The sequence below is a fragment of the Brienomyrus brachyistius genome, chromosome 14 (genome assembly GCF_023856365.1).
Source record: "Brienomyrus brachyistius isolate T26 chromosome 14, BBRACH_0.4, whole genome shotgun sequence".
NCBI classification, from domain to species: Eukaryota; Metazoa; Chordata; class Actinopteri; order Osteoglossiformes; family Mormyridae; genus Brienomyrus; species Brienomyrus brachyistius.
The window spans coordinates 6,456,768-6,482,921 of record NC_064546.1 but is presented as its reverse complement, the minus strand read 5'-3'; the positions used below and the strand labels follow the sequence as shown (position 1 = coordinate 6,482,921).

Here is a 26,154-nt window from a genome sequence, read left to right as displayed (position 1 = left end):
GATATGTATAACTGATTCACTCTTGTCATGTTAGAATAATTCAGCTGTCAAAAAAACTTTCTTAAAACCTTGTTCCAGATAAATGATTAGATGGATAAACTGTTTAAACTACTTATTTTAATTCACACCTGGGAGTATAATGTATATAACACTCATAATTGCAAGGCTCCAAACTCAATACACAGATGCTTTTTTTGCGATCTCTGGGGATTTCAATCATGTAAAACTGGATTGTACTCTCACTAATTTTTACCAGTTTGTTGAATGCCCGACTAGGAAAAATAGGACAATAGACCTATTGTAGAGCTATTGTATGCAAACGTAAGGGATGCATACAGCTCCACCCCCCTACCCCCACTGGGAAAGTCGGATCATAACCTCATTCATCTTCAGCCAAGGTACAAGCCACAAGTACAGAGGCTACCAGCTGCTACACGCACCTTCAGGAAGTGGACACCAGAAGCAGAAGAGGCCTTGAGAGACTGTTTTGAATCCACTGACTGGAGTGTGCTACAGAATGGAGAGGATCTAGAGAAGGTCACACATTGCACAACGGACTACCTGAACTTCTACATGGACCTTGCAGTTCCCACAAAGACTGTGCGCTGCTTTCCCGAATAATAAACCTTGAGTTACCAGTGATGTCAAAAACCTCCTTAATAAGAAGAGGGCGTTTAAGGATGATGACTTAACTGAACTGAGGTGTGTGCAGAAGGAGCTCAAAGAGTGTCTGAAAGAGGCAAAGGAGTCTTACAGGAGGAAGGTTGAAAGGAAACTGGAAGAAAACATGAAAGAGGCATGGAAGGGAATGAAGCAGATCACATGATGTGGGAAAAAACAGCACCTGGGCAGAGGGTGATGTGGCTAGAGCAAATCAACTAAATCATTTCCATAACTGTTTTGATGACTCTGCCACTACTGCTACTACTGCTAATGGCCTTGCCATTGTAACTGCTGAAGCGACCACCCCAAAACATCCCCCACCATTGTCTGCTGGGTGTACAGCAAGAAACCCAATGCCTCCATCAACAACCTGGGACATTCAACTGGACACTGATTGCTGGGCATTGTCTGCTGACATCTCAGCCATTGAACTCACACCTCCATTGCCAACTTGTGACATTCCTGTGAACTGCTGAGCAGTGTCTGCTGATGGAAAACCCATTAAACCCACACCTCCTTTGCCAACCAGTAACATTCCACTACAAACTCCCCCCAACCATTGCTACCAGACTCTGCAAGTGTCCCCTCACCCCCCACTATTACTGTAGACCAGGTAAGGAAAGAGTTGAAGAGGCTGAAACCGAAATCTGCTGGGCCAGAATGCATCTGTGCAAGATTGCTGAAGGCCTGTGCTGTGGAACTGGGGGAGCCACTCCAACATATCTTCAACTTGAGTCTGCATCTGGGGAGAGTAACTACACTATGGAAAACATCATGCCTGGTACCGGTTCCCAAGAAGCAACACCCCAAAGAACTCAACGACTTTAGGCCTATTGCCGTCACCTCACATGTAATGAAGACCCTTGAGCGGTTGCTGCTCCACCTCCTCCTAAGACCCCAGGTTCGCTATGTGCTTGACCCCCTACAGTTTGCTTACCAGGAGAATGTGGGAGTGGAGGATGCCATCCTCTATCTGCTACACAGGGTGTACTCTCACTTGGACAATGGAGGCAGTGCGGTCCTTTGTCCCTAGGGCCATACAGCTCTTCAACGTCACATGGAAGGGGAGGAGTGTGATGGACTTAAGTGTTTAGGCCTGTATAGCACACTGCCCTCCTGTTGTTTTCCTTTTTATTGTTGCAGTATGTACAATTTTGTGCAAAATAATAGTAGTGTGTTTAAAACAACAGAGGAAAAGTTCCATGTTCCTAATAGCATTTATTTCCATATATACAAAGGTACTGGGAGCCGTGCACGTTCAGTTCCAAATGAAAACATGAACAATTTTTTCTTTTCTTTTTTTACCGTAAATTAAGAAAAAGAATATTATTTTGTTCAAAAAAATAGTAGTGTCTGCATTTTCATTTACAAACTGGAATTTTTACAGTATAAGCTGAAAATGAAAATAAGATTTGGCGTTTCCTTTAAGCAGTGAACTAATATTTAGTTGTATAACCATTATTTCTGATCACTGCTTTACATCTGTGTGGCATGGAGACAACTAACATTTGACACCTGCAAACCGAAATTGCAGCCCAGGCTGACTCGACTACATTCCACAGATCTTCTGCATTCTTGGTTTTTGCATCAATAACAGAATTTTTGAGGCCACTCCACAAATTCTCAATTGGATTGAGGTCCGGGGATTGGGCTGGCCACTTCATGACATCAATCTTTTTGGTCTGCAACCAAGATGTTGCCCGCTTGCTGGTGTGTTTGGGGTCGTTGTCCTGCTGCAATACCTATTGTAAGGGCATATCTTCCTCAGCATTAGGCAACATGACCTCTTCCAGTATTTTTAGGTACTGAAACTGGTCCATAGTGCCTGTTATGCGATAAATGAGCCCCACTCCAAAGTATGAGAAACATCCCCAAACCATTATGCTTGCAGCTCCATGTTTTACGGTCTTCACAGTGTACTATGACTTGTAATCAGTATTTGGGGGTCGTCTCACACACGGTCTGGGGCTTTTAGACCCAATATGAACAATCTTGCTCTCATCTGTCCATAAAATATTGCGCCACTTCTCTTTAGGCCAGTATTCTTTGGCAAACTGTAACCTTTTCAATACATGTCTTTTTTTCAGCAGTGGTACTTTACGAGGGTTTCTTGCAAATAGTTTGCCTTCACATAGGCGTCTTCTGATTGTTGAATTACTCACAGGTAAATGCAGATCTTATTTGATCTCTCTGGAGCTGATCATTGGATGCTTCTTTTCCATTCTTGTTATTCTATGACCTAGGCGGATGGTAGTATTCCTTTTTCTACCACGTGTTTCGGGTTTTCTTTCCAAAGCATTTTTCAAAGCATTTGAGATCTTTTTAGTTGAGCAGACAATTATTTGCTGCACTTCTTTATATGTCTGCCCCTCTCCAATCAACTTTTTCATCAAAGTTCTTTTTCCCTCAGTGCAATGTTTGGAATGACTCATTTTACTAACTGAGCAAGGGCTAAAACCAGCAGGTACAACATCTGCTGCCTTCCTTCCTTAAATAAGGGTCACTACTGACACCCATTTCTTCACAGATTGAATGACCTCCCTAACTGATTTCCACACTACTATTAATTTGAACACACCCCTATCATTAAATGAGTCAATTACCTCCAATTAGCAGCATGCATGTCATGTCTGTTAAGTTGGCCATTACTCTGCTACACCTAGTCATGAATTTGTTCCCATATTGTATAATAATTTCTGCTAAAATCAGTACTTAAACACAATAGTAATGTTAGACTGCTATTATTTTGCACATAACTGTATGTGTGCGTGAATGTAATAGGTCTGTATGTATGTATGTATGTAAAATAGTTGACTACTTAATCATTTAAACAATGAATATTCAAACAAATGTTTGTACAATTAAAGATCACTGTGATTCTCATTTAAAGGAAAGAAATACAGAAACACTATAATAAGTTAAGAAAGGTATCCAGCAGCTAATGTTGCTTGGACCCCTAACAACACAATTTGATGGAGTGTATGTGTATTGTGGGGAGGAGTATTATTTACTCAGGTGACTGTCATGTTTCTGTTTTTTTTCCAACATAAGATTGAAATATGAACATATTTAATTTCATTAAATATTGAATATTTAATATTAGTTACACTCACAAGTCTACCTGCTGGAAGCTAGGCTTATATTTTACTCATATTTTGCTGTAAATATTTAAAAAACAAAATTCATTATTGAAAAGAAAAACAGTCAATAGCAGTGTTCAAGCAGCTTGGAAATTGTTTCATGGGGTGCTCACTAAATATCACTCAGCAACATTTTTGCAGTTACCAGAGATGGGATGGTGGGTAGCTTTTCTTTTACTCACTTGTCCAGTTAGTCTCATTTAGTTTTGGAGATTATAGTCTGGAGATTAAGCAAACCAAGCAATTAGTTTTATTTGTCCTTTACTTTCCTTCTTCAGAGATAGTTCCTGAACAATCTTGAAGTGTAATTTTGGTTGGTGTTATCTTTCTGAAGAATGGAGGACTGTCCAATCAGCCAGAGAATAGCAACCCTTTGAAATATTCTATGACTGAGATTTCACAGATATGACGCCAGCAAATCCATGCTTGACAATGGAAAATACCCATGAAAAACCCATAAATTCACCATGTCTGCATCTTATAAATACATGACATTTAGTCCAAATATTTGAAACTTTTTTTTCATTCTTGTGGACACCTTAGAGTTCACTTTCTGGGAAAATTGGAGTCTACCCTAGGTAGCAAATAATTAGTAAAAAAAAAATTGGAGACAGGAAGAAGTTACTGGGAATGTTGCCAAGATGGTAGATCCTGCCACATATCACATATGTTTTGCAATAAATGAAGAAGCCATACATGTTTCATGAAACCATTGTTGGGCATTTCAGGTCCATAAGCTACAAATCCAGACCAAAATTTTGTTTGTTGAACCTGACTTCTTGTCCACAGGACAAACAGATCAGATATAAAGGCAGAATACATAAAGGGTACCTAAGAGTCTACTTCCTGGGAGGTTTGAGCCTATCCTAGGTAGCTTTAGGTACAAGGTTTGGGTAAATCCTGGACAGATACCAGTCAATAACAGGACACATACACAGAACTATTCACTACTGGCAACTTAGAGATGCCACTTAGCCTAATTGCATGTCTTTGGACTGCAGAAAGAGCTACCTCCACACAAACAGAGCAGGCAAGATTGAAATTCCCATGCCTGGAGGTGTGAGTCAATAATGCTAAACACTGAACTACCATTGCATGGTGAAGTACTCTATAACAGAAAATGAAGAGGTCATAAATTGGCCAGTACAACATCAGCCACTCAGTACCAACAGAACTATCACTCATGAACAAGATCCAAATGTACCGGAAATCCTCCACTCTATTGATATATGATATCCACCCATTAACACTGACATCATCTTCAATTTGACTTTGGTGATCCTTCACCACTGATGTCCACCAATGGTTCATAGGGTTTCTGCCAGGGCTAGTATTGACTGCCTTGTGGTCACAGCTCCCATCTGATGTTGAGAAACTGGTTCATTCAGACATCCCAGTTTTACTCAGCAAATCTAAGATGTTCTCTTGATTGTAGGGATTGTTGCACAAGAAAGATGGGAAACCACTATAAGATCACCTGCCCAAAAATTACTATTCAGGGTCTACTCTAAAATCATCTTGTGTTCAATTACAGTGTTTGTTATAGAATTCATAGCTAGAACAGAAGTTCAATAACAACTAGGTACTTGGGTTCACATCCAGGAAGCTATTCTTCTCAGTCAGATCCCTCAGAATATTATCATAATTCCTCATGTGAACAGATGAATTCCTTTCCAGAATACATAGCATCATAGCGCCTACTACAAGTCCGCCAGAAAAAAAAAAAATCCAGCTATGTGATCTTCAGCCGGGCGCTTAGGTATTTGTAAACCTGCTTCTGAGGATTTTCACTTAGGGAATCTGCAGCAGGAGACTGACTACTCCTGATGAAGTAGTTTGGTCCCATACATCATTGTATCATTGTATTTGTGGAGGTAAGGCTGTCTAGCCATTACCTTTCCATCTCTTCACCAAACCAGGCTCTCTCCATGCCATAGAAGTAATATTCCTACAGTGGAACTCTCCCACTCATGTCCTTGACAGGCATTGCATCTAGCTAACAAAAATCGACACTTCATTGATCACCATAGGGAAACTCTCTTTACACCACATGCTCTCTCTACATAAGAGCAAGCTGATGGTACTTGAAGAAGGTGTCCATCCGCGGGACCATCTGCTGGGTTCATCAAGAGTCACTCTTGTGATATCAGTCTTGAGACATATCCGTACCCATTCTCCCAAAGACATTAATGAAGTTCATACAGTAACACAAGCCCTACCACTATGGCATGGCCATAATCCATGAAGGGGAGCGCAGAATATAAACATGTTGTATGAACAATACCATATCAAATAAACAAGGTATATGATTTTTTTTGCTAAAATGTTCTTTACCTCAATATTTGAAAATTCTCACACTGCTGTGACATATAGCCTCACCTTGAAGTATTCTAAAAGCCCACGACATGTTATGTTGTTTCCATTGATCTCCTTCACATCCAAGTTCTGTGGACTAAGAAGCCATGGGACCAGAATCTTCAGGTTGTTGATGAACTCCTTGTCAATCTCTAGGCCACAAATCAGGAAAAGACAGTATAATTTGGCAGACCATAGAGTAGTTCGAAATGGCCTAACTTTTCATGAACAATCCAATATAATACAATCTTTCTTTATAGTTATATCTAAAGTAATATCTAACAAAACAATATCATAATTTATTAATTCAATTAGTAAAATCCCTTTTATTTTGGGTTTCAATAGGACCACTATTTCAATATTCTCACCTTTGAGTCTTCCATCAAAATGTGGGTTCGTGGCTACCTTGAGGCCAGGGTGCGGCATGAGGAAGCAGGAGATGTTGGTAAAGCAGGAGTGGATGTGTTTACGGACATTTTGTAATTCCTCATGCTGGTTCTCTGAAATCTATATATAAGGATATCATCAGTAGATTTTTTGTTATTTTATCATCACACACCATCATAATTTTTATTTAAATTAGATGAGTATAGATTATCTTTTAGATTCCCTGGAATAATTACCTCACCTTCAGTCTCTTTTCCAGAAACTTCATACCTCCTTCATGTCCATAAGGAAATTCATAAGGAAAGCTCCAATCTCGTACCAGGAAGATCAGAGACTAAAAGAAAGATTGATAGGTCATTTTGTTAAAAAATAAGGTGTAAAAAATAGAAGAGAGAGGAGCCTTTTTAAACCAGAAGAAAACATAAAATAAAAAAGTATAAGTTATCAAATCAAATTGAAAGGATAATATCTAAATTAAAACCAAGTTAATGAGATACCTGAAAAGGTTTTAGGAAAGTCTCTTCCATGGCAAGCCTGCCATATTCAGTGAAGAGCTAAAAGAAAAGTTTTGTCAGATGTAATTTTTGAAGTTTGCAGTATGATGCATAGAGCTAAGGTGTCTTCTAAATTAGGACCCTACTAAAAACACGCACATACAAATAGTACCTGTAAATGCTGGAGATCATCTTCCTGTACATTCTGAGAGATGTTGTAAACCTGGAGCACATGTAAAACATACACATTTTGCAAGCAAAATCCATTGCGGGGGATAGATGTCCACATGCATTATTAGCTAACATGTTATTTGAAGAAGTTATGTCTGTGTTGTCATTTTATGCATTTATGTCTGGGTGTGCTAGAAGCAGAATGCATAGGGCTAGGTCATCTCGTGCCTCATGCTTGCTTATTCATTAATGAAACTGAGCTGGTCCTCAGCGGACTAGTTGCATGAAATAGGGTTTAATGTCTGAAGTACATCAGGTCAAAATAGAAGATGATGCTTTAAATTTGCTTTGATTCTCTGCATTCACAAGGTTTCTTTTATAAGACCTTTAGGTGTACATTTTGCTGGTTTAAAATCCTGAACCCAATTTGTTTTGATCTCCATGTTTTTCATAACATCATATTGGCAGATATGGAAGACCTCAGCTCCACAATCTGTGACATAATTTTGATATCTACTGCAGAAAGATTAATCTCCTTCTTCTATAAATGAAATTTTGTAATATACAATATTTTTATTTGCCAAGCCAATATCGTTTACTTGTCTATATACATTATGCTTCCTAATCATAAAAGTTAAGGTAAATAGTAGGAAACCAGCTGGCATATACCACACAGCTTTACAAATATTTCCATGATACCACATTATGTGCATGAAGTGTATACGTGTACGAATACGGTGTTTTACAGGCCAAAGTGGTGGTACCTGCATGGAGCTGATCATGGTGCTGAGGGCAAATACGGTGGCTGAATCCCTAAGAGTTGACTGGCTGTCAAATGTACCCTGAGTATCCATCAGTAGCACTGCCACCTAAGGGAAGAGAAACAGCAGGAAACATTTTCATTTTTACTTGTGGACATGGAACATCCACCAGGACATACTAATTCATTAAATTGCTAAATCTCAGCATGATCTAATCAACACCTTTTGACCATCTGCCTTATCCACCAGAAAGACTTCACTCCAGATTTGGATACCCGTAGTTTCCCTCTCAGAACCACCTCTCCATGAAAAACCAGTCAAAGGCTCCTCGGGATCTCCCAGCCAGTCATCAAAGTCCTATACGAGCAGAAAAGTCTGGTCAAAGATGTCTGCACATTCACAGCATAACACACCTTTAAAAATCCCTTTAACACAGCCAAAACACTCTGATCATATACACTGTGTGCAGAATAATTAGGCAAGTACTATTGCTGGAGACATTTGTGCCATTAGTCAGCCACAAACAAACATGAACTGTGCACAAGTATAAGGTAATCAAAAACTAGGTGGATTTTTTCTCTGTTCACCATCAACAGAAATATTTAAAAAGGTTTAGGTATTCAGTTTATATTAGTCCGTACGGACAGCAGAAAGGATCACCGGTGCCCCCCTGCCCTTCATCCAGGACCTGTACCTCTCAAGATCCAAGAAAAGGGCAGGAAAAATCATCACAGACCCCGCACACCCTGGACACAGACTTTTTGACCTGCTGCCCTCCGGCAGACGTTATAGAAGCCTGCAGACCAGCACCACCCGACACAGGAACAGTTTCTTTCCCCTCGCCATCTCCCTCCTAAACAGCTGAACTGTCGCACTGCCAAACACCTTCAGCACTGCACTGCACTTTATGTACACTCCTTGGTATATATCTGTATATATTCTGGTATCTATTCTGTAAGCTCTGTTTTTTTTTCTGCTTATAAGATTTAGATTATTTTATTGTACTGTTCATTGCTCATTTATACACACATATATATACTATGTACATACATACATATATTTATATTTATTATATATATATTTATAAATAGTATAAACATATTATTATACAATATGTACAAACAACACTTACATACACCTGTTAACACTTGTCTTATACTGTAGAACAATCCATATTCACAGTCATATTGTAACTGTATATTATAGTATTTACACTTGCTCTGGATATTGTTCATTGTATCCTTACACACTGCTGTTTTGTTTTTGTTTTCTTTTTACACTACTTGAGAGACAACATCTACCGGAATCAAATTCCTTGTATGTGCTTGCACATACTTGGCCAATAAACACGATTCTGATTCTGATTCTGATAAGGAATAACAAACTATCATATTCTAAACAGTCCAGTTTACCATGTCTTCTCAAAGACAATTAAAAGCTTGTTGTCCATTGAACCAGTCAAGTTTTTGATTACAGTTGAACCTCGTTACTACGTACAAGACAGGATATCAAAAATATGTACATTATAAGCATAGAACGTTGTAACCACTTAGTGCAAGATGGATGAAAGAACTCACGAAATATTCATGTAAATGATAAAAGTTTAATAGAACAGACCCTTAAATTGACTACAAAACAAACACATTATTACTTGTTAAATAATTCAACAAAGCTCATTTGGATCCTTGAAATTTTCCTTAAGTTACTCACGATTACTTAGTGCTGGCCGGCGATAAACGGCAACGAAAATACACAACGGCTGGTCAAAATGGATTTTTAAAATAAACATTCACATCCAAATTGGTGCATTGTCGGGCGAAGATCAGGTAGATACAGGTAGATGTAGCGACACAAGTTGTGGTGGGCGGGGAGAGCGCTGTACGTTGTAACGATGGTTAGTTTTCGGATTTTCTCTAGAAATTTGGATGTTGTATCGAAGTTTACGCTGTAAGGGTGTACGCTGCTATTGGAATAATACATAGGCTAAAAACGGGAATTAGAAACCTGTACGTTGAAAAGGTGAAAACGTATCCGGGGTAAGTAGTAACGAGGTTCGACTGTATATCCTATATTAGCTGAGGCAGCTAATAGAAGTGTACTGCTTGCCACTTTGGTAAATCTTCAGTAAGTTCTCAATATGGGTTAAGTCCAGTGATGAAGAGAGCCTTTGAAGCCTTTGAAACCTTTCTTGACCAATCTATAGAATATTTTGATGCATGTGAAGGGGTATAGTCCTGCATGAATGTCACTACTTCTTGTACAAATGTTTGAGGAAGGTATCTTCTATAAATTGTCAGTTGATCTTGTAGTTTATTTTTACACCAGCAGCAAGCCAGTAAGGTTTGACAGCTTCATCTCTGATAATTGCAGCCTGCATAATAATAATAATAATAATAATAATAATACTAGTAATAATAATAATAGCTACTTTATTGATCCCCGTTGGGAAATTGTGTTTTTTTTATGCCTCCCTCAACTTGCTCTTTGTGGAGTAAGTTGTCCACGAAGGGCAGCCACCTGTTGGGGCGCCCAGTTGCCTTGCTCAAGAACCCACAGATGTGCTGAGGCAACCTTGTGATTACAGGCACACAGGCTTACCCCACTGTGCCACATGCTGCCCTTACTCCTCCACAACCTTGATGGCACTTGAAGAAGGTGTCCATCCATGGGACCATCTGCTGGGTTCATCAAGAGTCACTCTTGTAATATCAGTCTTGAGACGTATCCGTACCCATTCTTGGTGTTTTACCTTGGGGGCCTTATTGAGTGGAGGTCATATTTCAGTCTTTGTGACCTTAGCAATGTCATGTTGTACACTGCACATACTATTTCCAGAGATTTTGTTCAGATTGCATTTTTAAAAAAGGTGACATTTGATGTTAAAGATTTTCTGGAATTCTTCCCTTTTAATTTGAGACCCGTCTTTGGCAGTTAATTTGTGTCTCCTTCTATCTGCATGCTTCTTCCATCTTCTTTGACTTTTGACTACATAGCACTTGATTGTATGGTGATATTTCAATTGTTTTGCATCCCTCTGACTGGCACTTTTCTATTTTGCTTTGTTTCCTTCTCTGTGTAAGATCTTTTTTGGCCTCAGTAATTCTACACAGGGAAATGTCTTTGTCTTACTCCAAACAGAATGTACTCAGACCAAATATTGAGTATGCTTTACTTTTACACAGTCCATTGTTAACTGAAGTTTAATGTGTCTGAGAATATTGGTCGGAAGAGAAGATAGCAACAAAAATACAGACTTGCCTACTAATTCTGAATGTACAGTACTAGTCAAAATCTGGGCCATGGACAATCACTTAATTCATTTAATTCAATCTAAGGAGTATTTCCCAATGAAATTGTTTACATTTAAGTAATTGTCACGCCCAGCTCATCCGATCATCCACGTGTGCTTCCCCGATCATGCCCAGCTGTTTCCTGTTATTTTTGGCTTGTCTTTTGTATTTAGTCCGCGTCTGAGTCCGTCTTCCCCAGACTTGTCATTAATGTTAGTTTGTCGCCATCTGCCCTGTCCTTCCGATCTCGTCAATAAACCCATTTTCCCTCATCCTTGCCCTCCTGCCTCCTCCGTACCCACTGCCTGCCGGCCCGTCAACCCCGCGCACCTGACAGTAATGACAGCCCGTCCAATTTTTGAAAAATATCTCATTTAAAAAATGAAAAGTACAAATAATATGTACTAATATTTATCACTTTATTAATCGTAATGGGGATTCCCCATAGGGATTTTTTTCCTACCCCATCTTGCTCCCCATGACACACAGATATAGCAGACAGCAAGCTTAGCACTGAAGGGCAGCCACTTGCAGCAGCACCTAATGGAGCAGGAGGTCAAGGGCTTTGCTGAAGGGCCCACTGACCTGTGACTATTCTGCCAAGGCAAAGCTTGAACTGGTAAGCTCCCGGTTACAGGTACAGAGGCTTAGCCTGCTGAGCCACACACTGCCCCACTACTGTACTTAAGTATTTTTTTCTGGACTTTTAGCATTTTAAGTTACTGAAACTTCTATTTTCACCGTGCTACATTTCTGAGCCAAATACATACTGCATGACCATTGTTACCCAATAAAAAAAATTATACCATTGCATGCAATGCATCAGAGTAGGGTTCCACAGTTCTGGGTAAAATATTATTATTATTTTTTTCACGCAGCTTCTTTGAAGGTTCTATTATTAGTAGTAGTATTATGAATTGCACACTGTCTTTATGAAGATGGAGCAAACAATATGTAGAGGTGCACAATATATTGCATAACATACCAAAAACGAACCGCTATTTAATTTGTATCAATATTCAAAGTTAGCAGCACTAGAGCTACTACTGAAAGAATGGTGATGATTGCATTGGACGATCAGGCATTTTCCATAGTGGAGGAAGAGTGTTTTCATTGGCTCATTCATATAAAAGGTTTCAAAGTTCCAGCTCATGAAATGTTTATAATTCATTATTATATTTGGCCTGTAGATCAATCTTTTGTTTCTCACAGAATAACTTTTTTTTTTTTTCATTAATCTGCACTGGGAGGATTGGCAAGTTTCACTGCCTTTTCTGAATATAAGGAAAATATCCACTTTTCCTCTTGCAGCTCAGTTTTCCTTATTGTGATGCATTGTAACTTGAAATACTGTATTTATATTTGTATTGAGTGCATTTTAAAGGATAGGTTGCTTTTTGTAAGATATATAGATTTGAATGTATAGTACTTTTTACTTTTGATACTTAAGTACTTTTCAAACCAGGCATTGTTTAATTTTATTTATTTTACTGGATTACTTTTACTCGAGTGATATTTTGGGGTGATATCTGTACTTTATCTTTATGAAAATTTACTATTTTTCCCCACCACTGACTGAGACTACTTGTACAGAACGCAAATATAGTTTGTTCTAATTTGTCTAAGAATGAGGAGCCCTAAGTGAAGACAATTTCCGTGATTCAGTTACATTAGAAATTAAATGTATTTTGTACCTCAATCCAGCAGGAGCTTACCTGATTGTACATATAGCGTAGCATGAAGTCCAAAAGGAAGGACTTTCCCTTCCTGAAGGCTCCAGCCACAGAAATGGCCACCACCTCTCGTTCCCTTGTTTCCTCAGATAGTAGGATACGGCTTAATGCTTCTTCGTCCAGCTCAAAGGAGTGGTCATCTTTAACAATCAGTACCTGGACTGGTTGGGCCCTGCCATCACATTCTTCTTCCTCTGAACTCCAGTCATATGCACTCTTGTCAAAGGCCCCAGCTGCAGGAATGAAGGTTTATTTTAAAGGTTACAAGCCTAAAGCTGGGGATATGTATACAATCATGATTATAACACTTCTAAAATGCAGATATATACAGCTACTAGACTGACATGTTGAACAACTTATCTTTGCTAACAAAAAGTTTTAAAAGAAACCTACAAAAATAACTTTCCCCAACCATAAAGAATAACAGTCATAAGGAAGATCTACAATGTAATACCTTTGAATTTGAACTGAATAATTAGAAGAACAAATTATATAATAATTACATAAATATTTCTTTAATCTTTCTCAAATACACTTAATTCTTAAATAGTCTGGTGCCCAATAAACTAGGGGTTCCCAACCTCCCGTATCAGTCTGCAGCCAAGCATTCCATCAAGCTGCAGAATGCGCAGGGTTTTGCTGGATCTGTCGGCAACACATAAACCTACAGCTTGGAGTGTATTAGTCCACTTATACCATGGTTATAGAGTTGTCATGATTACTTGATTAAACTCGATTACTCAAGTATTAAAAAGTATTGATTAAAAGTTTCGTTCTTGATTACTTGGCAACATGGTGTCAGGCAGACAGTGTGGGGTCCAAGTAAAGGCCCAAACCCAAGTCCCCCTAAGGCCTGAGCCCTGAACCCTCACAGACTTAACTGATGTCATCTGGTATTTGTGATTGAGTGCTAAAGGCCTCCAAATGGTATAAACAGGAATAGGACAGCAAGTTGCGACATATCATGTTACCTTAACTATGCCAAAACATGTTGCTTACTATTGTAGGTTTGGGACTTATTATTTAATATGTCGATCGTGATCCTACTGGTCGATCGCAAAGATAGAGTGAGTAGATCGCATGGCATAAAAAATAGAGGATGGATGACGCGTTCAACCACGCCAGCTTTACCAAACTCCAGCAAGCGACCGAGTTGCCTCCAATTTATTCCAATTCTACTAAACTTAAGAAAGGGTATAAAAATTAATGGGGGAGCTGGACCAAGTAAGAAGCCAAAAACCTACCACTTCCATACGGAATGGAATGAGGACTTTTTTTTTCACATTCTCATATTCGAAGTGCATTTGCTTCATGTGTCAGTCTACCTTCGCTATTCTGAATAAGGGAAATGTGGAGCGGCATTTTCGGACTGTTCATAAAAACTACGACATTAACTTCCCTCCGAATTGGATCTAAAATCCCAGTTCAATTCAAAAATGCTTTATTTATCCCAAAGGGAAATTAGAATAATAATAAAGATTACTCAATATATTTATAAATAAATATATGTGTTGCATTTTTATAGTAGGTAGATCATTTTTACTTGGTCATTTATAAGTAGTTCAAAGGCTGAAAAAGTGTGGGCACCCCTGCCTTACAGGGTGGATGAGACGTAATTGTCAAATAACCAAGTTACTTTTTTTTGACAAAGTAGCATCATTAACCAAAAGAAATGGTTAATTGACAGTTGAATATTTGGATTTGGCTAAAGAGCGCAAGCATCAGTTGTGTAAGCACTTTACATTGAAATGAATGAATATGCAGCCGTCTGTCAGTATTGCAAAGCAGAACTTAAACATCACCACAGCATGGTGACTACAAAGAAAATACACACGTAGACAAAATTGTCAATGAAAGAAAAACTCACGATGGTCACAGAAATAACTTTAATCTGACAAAAGTAATAATAAATAAAAATTCTATGAAATTTAACCAATGAAAGTCAGACATTGCTTTTCAACCAGGCTTCAACAGAATTATTTTAAAAAATAAAGTCACGGAACAGGCCTAGACAAAAATGATGGTACCCCTAACTTAATATTTTGTTGCACAACCTTTTGAGGCAATCACTGCAATCAAACTATTCCTGTAACTGTCAATGAGACTTCTGCACCTCTCAGCAGGTATTTTGGCCCACTCCTCATGAGCAAACTGCTCCAGTTGTCTCAGGTTTGAAGGGCGCCTTTTCCAGACGGCATGTTTCAGCTCCTTCCAAAAATGCTCAATAGGATTGAGGTCAGGGCTTATAGAAGGCCACTTTAGAATAGTCCAATGTTTTCCTCTTAGCCATTCTTGGGTGTTTTTAGCTGTGTGTTTTGGGTCATTGTCCTGTTGCAAGACCCATGACCTGCGACTGAGACCAAGGTTTCTCACACTGGCCAGCACATTTTTCTCTAGAATCCCTCGATAGTCTTGAGATTTCATTGGTTCCTGCACAGATTCCAGACACCCTGTGCCAGATGCAGCAAAGCAGCCCCAGAACATAACAGAGCCTCCTCCGTGTTTCACAGTAGGGACAGTGTTCTTTTCTTGATATGCTTCATTTTTCCGTCTGTGAACATAGAGCTGATGAACTTTTTGCCAAGGCACAATTTTCGTCTCATCTGTCCATAGGACATTCTCCCAGAAGGTTTGTGGCTTGTCAACATGTAGTTTGACAAATTCCAGTCTGGCTTTTTTGTGATTTGTTTTCAACAATGGTGTCCTCCTTGGTCGTCTCTCATGAAGTCCACTTTGGCTCAAACGACGACGAATGGTGCGATCTGACACTGATGTTCCTTGAGCTTGAAGTTCACCTTGGATCTCTTTAGAAGTTTTTCTGGGCTCTTTTGTTACCATTCGTATTATCGGGAATGTTGTCCCATTCTTGCCTGATACAGGATTTCAACTGTTCAAGAGTTTGGGGTTTCCTTTGTCATATTATTCATTTCATGATGCACCAAATGTTTTCAATGGGTGACAAGTTTGGACTGCAGGCAGTCTAGCACATGGACTCTACTATGGAGCCATGCTGTTGTAATATGCACAGAACGTGGTTTGGCATTGTCTTGCTGAAATATACAAGGCCTTCTCTGAAAAAGATGTTTTCTGGATGGCAGCATATGTTGTTCCAAAACCTGTATAGATAATTCAGCATTAACTGTGCCTTCCCAGATGTGCCGTGGGCACTAACGCACCCCCATACCATCACAGATGCTGGATCTCAAACTGTCTGCTGATAACCAGCTGGATGGTCCCTCTCCTCTTTAGCCTGGACGACGTGGTGTCCATGATTTCCAAAAACAATTAGAAATTTTGATTCGTCAGGCTACACAAGTTTTCCATTTTGCCTCACTCCATTTTAAATAAGCTCATGCCCAGAGAAGCTGGCTGCATTTCTGGATCATGTTTAGATATGGTTTCTTCTTTGCATTGTAGAGTTTCATCTTGAATTTGTAGATGCAGTGATGAACTGTGTTCACAGACAGTGGTTTTCAGTAGTGTTCCTATGCCCATGCAATGATTTCCACTATAGAATTGTGTCTGTTTTTAATGCAGTGCTGCCTGAGGACCTGAACATATTATTCTTAAGTTGCTGCATTTTTTGGCCTACACTGTCTTTCACAGAGTGGTGAACCTCTCCCCATCTTCACTTCCCTGCACAAAGACACTGCCTCTCCTGAAGGCTTTTTTTACCCAATCACCTAACTGTCATATTGGCAATTATCATAATTAGTGGTGAGATATTCAACCAGGTGTTTTGTTTTAGCATTACACAACTTCTCCAGTCCTCTGTTGCCCTTGTCCCAACTTTTTTGAAACATGTTGCTGGCACCAAATCAAATCTAGCATATACTTGTCATAAAACAAAAAGATTTCTCAGTTTCTACATTTGATATGTTATCTTTGTTGTCACTTCAATTAAATATGAGTTCATATCATTGCATTCTGTTTTTATTTACATTTTACTTTTTTGGAAATGGGTTGCATTACTGAGAAGAGGCAGACAGACCTGGATCAGCAGGTGGGTCATGGTACGGGAGGAGTCGCAAGCCAGAGATGTCAGTCTTACACACAGGCACTCAAGATGAGAGGCAGGCACACAGGGAGGGTCTGAGGGAAATAGGATCGGGACGGGACAGGACTGCAGCAGGAAAGGCAGGCAGGATAGGTCAGAGCTAGATGGTGGACAAAAGGAAGAATGCTCGGTAAGTTGCATAGGAATCAACAATACCTCACACTGCGTGTGAGTTAAATTGGAGTTATAAAGTGAGTGAAACAGGTGACTCCACTCCGTGGCTGATGCCGCAGCATTCTCACAAGAGGGGTGTGACAGATCCTTCCCCTGATGGTTGACTTATGGAAGCTGAGCCTCGCGCCAGGGCTAATCCCAAGGGTGCAACACCAGCTTGGATGCATGGTCCTGATGGAATTAGGCCACCAAAGCAGAGTCGAGAACGTTAGCTGCTGGCACATAGGACCTCTCTTCCAGTTCGTGGTATTCCTAGTCCACTTGGTACTGCAGGTGATCCCACACACACCTGGAATCCAAAAGGGTCCAGACAGTAAATACCTCACCATCTTCCAGTAGGATGGGTGGTGGTGGCCATATGGTGTTCAAGGGAGGATGGGCTAAGCTGTAGCAGATGGGCTTGAGTACGTATACATGGAGCGATGGCAAGATGCGATACATGTGGGGCAGCTGCAGATGTTAAGTCAATGGGCCATTATGTTGGAGAATGCAGAAAGGACAGATGTACTACTTGGGGGACAACTTACAGCAGAGATTACAGTTAGAGAACCAGACCCATTGGCCAGGTTGGGCAAGGGTGGTGAAGGCGATCACCTTGGGTCTTCTACTAGGCTGATCTGGCCTGGAGCTGTCAATGGGCCAGCTTCTAAACCTGTCCATTGCAGCAGTACTATTCCTTCACCAATAGGACTGAACTGAGCTGGGAGTCTCACGGGATCAGAAGAGGTTCGTACCCAAGGATGCGCTGAATGGGAGAGAGAATTGTTGGGTGAGGAAGGTCCAAGCATACTCAGGCCAGGGCATATAGTGAGTCCACTCAGTCGGTTTGGATGCATGGTCCCGATGGAATTAGGCCACCAAAGCAGAGTCGAGAACGTTAGCTGCTGGCACATGGGACCTCTCTTCCAGGTCGTGGCATTCCTAGTCCACCTGGTACTACAGTTGATCCCACACACACGATCCCACCACTTCATGATCTTGTAATTCGTCCATTCCATGAGGCCACTGAATTGTGCATGATAACCGGAAGTGAGTCTGAGAGAGAACAGAAGATATGGAAGACCCTTGCAGCAAACCTGTCAGATACAATGTCCTTGGGTACTATGTAAATCCTGAACACTCAGGTAAATAGAATGTCAACAGCCTGGTGGTGGCAGGCAACTTGGGGAGTGGTATGAGCTGGGACATTCCAGAAAAGCGGTCGACCACAGTGATACAGTATTCCCATAGGTCGTTGGGAGGTTGGTGATATAGTTAAGGGTCGAACGGATGTCAGGAGTGGGAGAAGCAAACTTGTGTGGGATATAGCTAACCTGAAAATAAAAACAGGTGAAGCCTAACGGGTGTTCAACTGTTTAGCTGACCTCAGGTACTCAAGTTTCAATGATCGGACAAACCTGGAAAGGGTGTGCCGCTCCCTCTAACAAGTGCTGCCACTCCTCGAAGGCCAGTTTGATTGCTAGCAGCTCTCGGATCCTGATGTCATAAATGCATTCTGTTGGGGTGAGCTTCCTCAAGAAGAAGGTGCAAAGAAGCAGCTTCCTGATGCCTTCTTGACGCTGCGAGAGGACGACCCCGACACCCACTTCAGAAGCATCAACTTCAACCACAAAGGCTTTCGAGGGGTTGAGCTGCTGGAGAATTGGCACTGAGCAGAAGAGGTTCTTCAGTTGTTGATGGGCAGCTCCGGCTTCTGGATTCCAAAGGAAGGTGGCTTGTTGAACATTCAGCAAGTCAGTGAGTGGAGTGGTAAGCAAGCTAAACCTTCAGATAAAGCATCAACAAAAGTTAGTGAACTCCAACAAGCATTGCAGGCCACTAACAGTCCGGACTTGGGACCAGTCCTTTACAGCTTTTCCCTTGTCCCTCATCCATCCCCACTGTCTTAGACTGGTTCTGGTAACACTTGAAAACTTGATGGAACTGACACTTCTCACCTTTCACGAAGAAGGGGTACTCAAAAAGCTGTTGCAGGACTTGCCAATGCGTTTCACATGTTAGGCCAGGGAAGCGGAGTAGATGTGGATGATGTAATGAATCCAGTAGATGTAATGAAAGCCATCTTCTACTTGTTCCTGGCATCAATCTAGATCAGTTTATAGTTGCTTCAGAGATCGAGCTTGGTGATAGTGTTCAGAGCCCTGTAATCAATACAGGAATGGAGTCCTTCATCTTTCTTATTCACAAAGAAGAAACCTGATCCCCCCTTGGGCTCCAGCTTCCTACTGAGTACACTCTGCAAGGTAGCATTAAACAATCAGTATTGCATCCGTCTGACCAGGACCAGTTCTTCCCTGACGACCAGTCGGTATGGGGGTTCTGTTGTCGTAACCACGGGACTACCCTGTCATGGACTAAAGGGAGGACCGGGAGCCCGATCTGCTCTTGGTGTGACACGTCCTCCTGCATTACCAGAGGGGCAGTTTTGTGAGTAATCCAGCCAGAGACCAGCAGGGATCCATCTATTCCACAGACGATGAGATGGGGCGAGACCATTTCGAAGTTGATCTGTGCCGATGCGCAAGCTTCTGCTCAATAAAGCTACCCACAGCTCTGGAATCTAATAGGGCTTGCTCCTCCACTTGTGCCCCTTCCCAAAATAGAGCAACTAGAACCACCGCCTGTCACTGACTTATGGTCACCGGGCTGAGCACACCTACCTGAGTGGAGCGTGGGAGCTCCCGGGTTGGCCGGACTGGACAGGTGCAGCCGGCATGTCATGGTTCGGCACAGTGGAAGCAGAGCTGGTAATGGAGTCTCCACCGGTGCTTGGGTTGTACCTGGACCCTGCCCATCTGCATGGGCTCAGATTCTACTGAGCAAAGGGGTACTGGAGGGTGCTGGAGCTTGGTCCAGGCAATGGAGTGCAAATGATATCAGATGGTGTTGTTTAGGGTGATGGAAAACTGTCCCATGGCCGAGTGGTCTCATTCGCCCGACTCAACGTAAACAGCCTTCCGAAGTAAGGTGTATTCTGTTCTCCGAAGTAAGGCGTGGGTTCGAATCCAACTTCTGACAAAAGCTCTTCAATCACTACAGCAACAACTGGTTAGTTCTAATTGCTTTCTTTTCTTCAAGCGACGACTCAAAACTTTTCTTTTTCAGAAATACCTGACGTAGAACTTCTATATTCTTTCTCGACTCTTATTCTGGTGTGTGTTTAAAAAAAAAAAAAAAAACTACACTACTCAATGGAGTTCTCAGAGATAGTATTCATAGCTTGGGTCCTTATTGAGCTAGCATTGGAAATTCATTGCAGAGTCTCAAAGCACTTATGTAAGTCGCTCTGGCTAAGGGCGTCTGCCAAATCCTGTAAATGTAAATGTAAATGTAAAATGGAGAGTTGGATGTCCTCAAACATCTGGGCTATTACAGGTTGAGTGCTCAACAATAGAGGATCTGTGGCAATCCGAGGTGTGATCCCAACCATGCCCAGAACTCCAAGGTGAAGTCTGTGGCTGGTTGGTTCAGCAGAGTAGTCTTCTCGGTCCACAACACCATTGCCAACTCATGGGCTCTGCCTGTGCCAAAGTGGACCCAATCTGTGTCTGATCCACATAAAGACCACATTGCATCAAGAATGCACTGCATGTGTCAGGAATACCATTGTGTTTGTCCTGTATCTTGTCAACGAAGAAGGTAATCCAGATCTGACAGATGGAAAGTTCACTGGTGTTGAGCTTTACCCAGTTCTAATAGTGTTTATTGATCGTAAGTTATAAGCCAAAATGAGCACTGTACATTAAAAACACGAAATACAAACACTGTGTACCAAAACTGATCACAGAAAGTGACGGGTGGGAGTTATTATGACTGTTCTCAATTAGGATCCAGATGGAGAATGAAGGGTGTCTGCAGGAGGTGAGCAGCAGCGGCAATCCCCTGCTGGAGCTGCCTGACCAAGTTGATGAGCTGTGCGATTTGGGCAAGCAACTGGAGCTGGGTGTCCACAAGGTCCATGCTGTTTGGCGAGGTATTCCATTGTCTCAGAACCACAGAATGTGGAGCACTAGGATTTTATTATTGAGAACAGGCAGAATTGGAAATTGGCAGGCAAGATCATAGTCAAGGTCACTATGTAAGAGAAGTTGTATGCCAGAGAAATTAGTAATACACACAGGTACTCGGCAGGGTCTGAGGGATATGGGATTGGGACAGGATGGGAGTGGAGTTCAAGAAGCATGCAGGACAGGTCAGGGCTAGGCAGTGGACAAAAGGAAGATAGCTCAGTAGGTTGCATGTAAATCAATGATACCTCGCATTTATTGTTAGGTAAAGAGGGGTATATAGTGAGCAGAACAGGTGATTTCACTCTGAGGCTCACTCTTGGTATGCTCACAAGGGGATGGTCATGCTATAAAGATCCAGTTAACAAAAAGTTTTATCCCATTTGGTTTACACTAAAAAGTCATTCTTTTTGATAGACACAGTAGCAATGGTCAAGATTCTAACTAAGCAAAATGTCATTTTAGCCTTAGGGATGCACAACCTACTGGTTAACATATCAGAATCAGCCAATATTCTGTATAGATTAAGGTAACAGCATTGGTCTGACGTGTCTATCTTGATCGATAATTAGACTTTATCAAAGTTAGCAGCACAGAGCTAAAGACACAACTACTGAAATAATGGAGATTGGTCAATCTGCCATTTTCTGGAGTGAAGGATGAGGTATTTCATTGGGTCATTGACCACTTAGAAGAGGACTCAAAGTACCAGCCTGCAACATGTTCATTCATAATTAAATCTGGTCCACAGATCAATTGATTTTTCCCACTCTATAAAAAAACAACAAAACGTTTTTCCAGTAATCTGCACGGACAAGTTCCAGTGCCACCAACCCCTGTACAGTTCAGCAGTTGGTCTTTTATCAGTTTTACACTGGTTTTTTCTCCCTGTTTAATAATAACAATGAAAAATAATTTTATGAGATTCATCTTCCTTTATATTCCATTAATAGTGTGTAATTAAGTTCCCATGGTAATATACATTAATTATGTCATCAAAATAATCAATTAATTTAATCAAATCATGATAGAAGTTCAAAATTTCCAATCCATCTAATCGTTCCCTCAATAACTGTAATCAAATCAAATTGCCTTTGGGGCTAACAATTTACACCCCTAACACACACACACACACACACACACAAACACACACATATGCACACAGACACGCAAATTTCCCGTCAAAAATGTTGGAACCGTCCTGTAAATGTGAGTGTGTGCATGAACCTCAAGGACGCTCAAGCAGCATGTAAATGAAGCCTTTCTGATTGCATAGTAAAATGATAGCAACTATAAATAAACTCAGAATTCTGAACAGTGTGAAGCAAAGTAGAACACATTCTCACACTCACTTAGACATGCTTGTACCAGAGAAGACAGGAGATATTGATTAATAGAAAGACTGACAAAACTAGCTTAACTAGCACTGATTCCATTGTCTCCATGTACTGCTCTATGTTGTATAGTTGTGCATTTGATATATTAACCTTGGTTTAATTTGAGGTGCCTTTGTCGCAATATCAGTGCAGTTAATTGCCTCGATTACATTAGGAAAACTCAATATTTTTTTCATTTGACTGTTCACCCACAGGGTAGAGAAACATGCAAGTACAAGGATATTACTCATAGTACAAGCAGTAACTAATAAGTACAAATTTTATCTGGGTGGATTATGGAAAATCACCCCCTTCTAATTTTTCATGTTGACACAGTCAGTAGCAAGAATGGAATATCACATTCTTGTGAATCTGGCCTTTTTAATATGCCGATCCAAGCACGTGACTGTTTCTGTACCCACTTGACCTATTGGGGGGGGGGGGGGGGGCTTGTTGGAGCCTAAGACACAAGGCAGGAAACAGCAGAATGGGGGAGCCAATCCATCAGAGAGCCCACTCACAGCATTCACACCTATGAACCTCATTATACTTTTGGACTCCGGGGGGAGACCAGAAGACCTGGATAAAACCCCACAAGGACAAGGGGCCAAACTCCATGCACCCAGAGCCACAACAGAGATTCGAACCCAGGTCCCATATGTATAATGCTACACTGTTAACCACTGTACCACCATGCTGTCCACATGTGAATGGCTGATGCCTCATTCACATTTAATGCAACTAGTGACAGTTACAGAACTTTTCAAATTCCTGGGCGTAGATGACAAGATGTACTATTTGAAAAATCAAATTATACAGAATCAGCAGAATGAAATAAATAATTACAATGAAATAAATAACAATGAAATAATAATAATAATAATATGCAGTGGGCTGGCCCCCCATCCTGGGTTGTTCCCTGCCTTATGCCCATTGCTTCCGGGATAGGCTTCGGACCCCCTGCGACCCAGCAGGATAAGCAGTTTGGAAAATGGATGGATGGATGGATAATAATAATAATAATAATAATAATAATAAAAATAGTGCCTCGTGCCCATTGCTTCCGGGATAGGCTCCAGACCCCCTGCGACCCAGTAGGATAAGCAGTTTGGAAAATGGATGGATGGATAATTAAAATACATCCAAGTTCCTATTTTTAGATTTCTTGTTTTTTCATGTTAAGGTGTGGATTAATAGTGTGAATTGTTGGCATGCAGGTGGTCATTTTGCTGATTTAGCGGCAGTTCCATGCTTTACAATGAGTGTTGCCTTTTTTCAACCCAAAATTTTTTCCTGTCAAGTTTGATAAATCTGAGATTTATCGTAAAAACATTTCATGCACACATTTCAGGCTTCTTTTCGTTTGTGTATACTTATTTTCGACTTCTTTTGGTCGGAAGGAACTTTGATAAAAAAAATTCATGTAATGGCAAAGGACTTTTTCTTTGTTCACTTATGTTCAGTTGATTTAAATCTGGCAAGTTATCCAGGTAAGCAAGCTTCATGATACAGGCCCCTGAAGTATACTGTGATCAATGTACATTTTCAAGACTTTGAGATTAATTAACATTATTTTAATAAAAAGAAGAATCAATAAAAAAAAATTAAAATTAAAAAAAATATATATAGAAAGCCATTGTTTTATTGTTTAAGTTTTTTGCCCCTCCTGACATTCAGCAATCTTATGGGTTAATTCCGACTTTAGTGTTTACTGATTATAAAAACAAGACTTGCATATCATCTCATTCAGGCAGGTTAAACAAGACTGAAACAGTATTGTTGTCTCAGTGAAATATAGCAATTTCTTTGCATTTATAGTTTCCATTAAGTAACATTACCTAGAATTAAAGATTATCATGGAGCATTGATTTACAATTGTGATTTATCTGTCTGGGACTACGTGTGTGGTTATAAATAAATTTATCAAAATCCTTCAGATTCAAGAATTCCACATTGTCATGGTTCAAGATTGGTGTCATTTGTGGGCCATGACTTCCTAAATGAGCTGTTGTGCCCCCAGTGCCGCCCATTAAGGATACCATCTTTTTAAAAATTCTTTTCAATTTTATTTTTTAATAAAAAAGTTCATCCTACCCTTGCCTAAGGCTGGGCATTATATCAATTTTTTATGGAATATCAATATATTTTCAAAATTACAGGAAAAATTTAGGATGACACAATATTCTTGGTATCCATATACATGTATTGTACATTAAAATTAGGGCTCTATTAAAGATTTTTAATAGAAACCAATCATATTCCTTCCTGGTTGTAAACAATGTGAGAAGTTTGGTCGTGACATTAAACAGAATTTAAGAGTCCACAGGGGAGTACTCAGTGCATGTTGCAAGAAGGCCAGCCCCGCCCATGGCCAAACCCACCCATGGGCAGCCCTATCCAATGTTCCCACCAATGGGCAGCATTGGCCAATTTTAATGGCGCAAGAGTTCACTGCCATAGTAAGAAATAATAAATTCTGCTAGTCAACAGTAGAAACATAGTGGAAAGAAAATCATGGCTATGAGTGTAGATAGTTAACATTCGTTATTACAGAACATGCCCAATGTAAGATAAAGAGAAGAAGATGTAACTTAGGTAAAAGCTAGATCAGGCATGCCTCTTTTTTACAGTGAGACACGTTTACAAAGGGTATCGAATCATGACGGTATATTGGTGCAATCAACTGCTTGCCCAATAAAATAAAATAAAGTATTATCTATGTCTCTTCTTGCTCTAAATGAAATGTGTTCAGTTGCTGCTTTCGTTTTTTGGCTCAGTTTTTCATATGTATTTTTTTAATAATATATAGTGAGGGGATGTATGGCTAAACATTTGTATCATGGCCATTTTTAAGATTCTTCTGGTTTCACAATATATACACTGTTTTTTTTTTTGTTTTTAAGTTCACCCTTGCTGCGGCAACAAACATTTATATCAATAAAATACATTTCTGTATGTGTGTGTGTGCTTACACACACACACACACACACACACACACACACACACACACACACACTACCATTTAAAACCTTTTGCACACCACAGGTTTTTACCACTTTTCCATTTATTTCATAAACTACAATTTTTTTATTCTGTGTGAACAACTATAAATAACAATATATGTCAAATAAAACAAGTTTCCATTATAACATGGAAAGAATATGTAACAGTGCATGTCTGATATCCTATTAACTGGTTGTGTGGTGATGGCATAGTTAAATTCTAGGCTGACTTTAAATGCAATAGTTAGCTGTTTCATCCCATGAAACAGCAGTATTTCATATCCATAAAGAATACCTTGAATTTTCTCTGCTGTTATAACTGCTAGATGAGGTTAGCTTTCATGAATCAAAGAAATATTTTCTTGTTAATAAAAGGTACTTAAATGGTAAACATACTGTAAATTTACTTGTTAGTGAAGAAAACAGTATATTTTAGTACATATTAAGTGATGCATGCAAATGTAGAAAATCTCAGTGTGTGCAAAAACGTTTGACTGGTAGTGTATATGTATATGTTTTTTGGTCCATATTACCCAGCTCTATG

At 40.1% G+C, this 26,154-nt stretch overlaps 1 protein-coding gene across 5 annotated transcripts in view; it reads right to left on the bottom strand.

Moving 5' to 3' along the window:
- Positions 1 to 26,154, bottom strand: part of atl1 (atlastin GTPase 1) — a 33,691-nt gene that overhangs the window by 5,183 nt on the left and 2,354 nt on the right. For 4 of the 5 annotated variants that reach the window (XR_007382239.1, XM_048974158.1, XM_048974159.1 and 1 more), the window contains exons 2-9: positions 12,977 to 13,227; positions 8,194 to 8,328; positions 7,975 to 8,079; positions 7,212 to 7,262; positions 7,043 to 7,099; positions 6,787 to 6,879; positions 6,527 to 6,665; positions 6,183 to 6,310 (exon numbers count right to left, since the gene is read on the bottom strand). Coding sequence is in view for 4 of the 5 variants with exons in the window: in XM_048974158.1 (XP_048830115.1) it covers positions 6,183 to 6,310; positions 6,527 to 6,665; positions 6,787 to 6,879; positions 7,043 to 7,099; positions 7,212 to 7,262; positions 7,975 to 8,079; positions 8,194 to 8,328; positions 12,977 to 13,227 (959 nt within the window). In the remaining variant the exon portion in view is untranslated. The remainder of the gene's footprint in view (positions 1 to 6,182; positions 6,311 to 6,526; positions 6,666 to 6,786; positions 6,880 to 7,042; positions 7,100 to 7,211; positions 7,263 to 7,974; positions 8,080 to 8,193; positions 8,329 to 12,976; positions 13,228 to 26,154) is intronic. The other variant, XM_048974160.1, reaches the window with a different exon arrangement.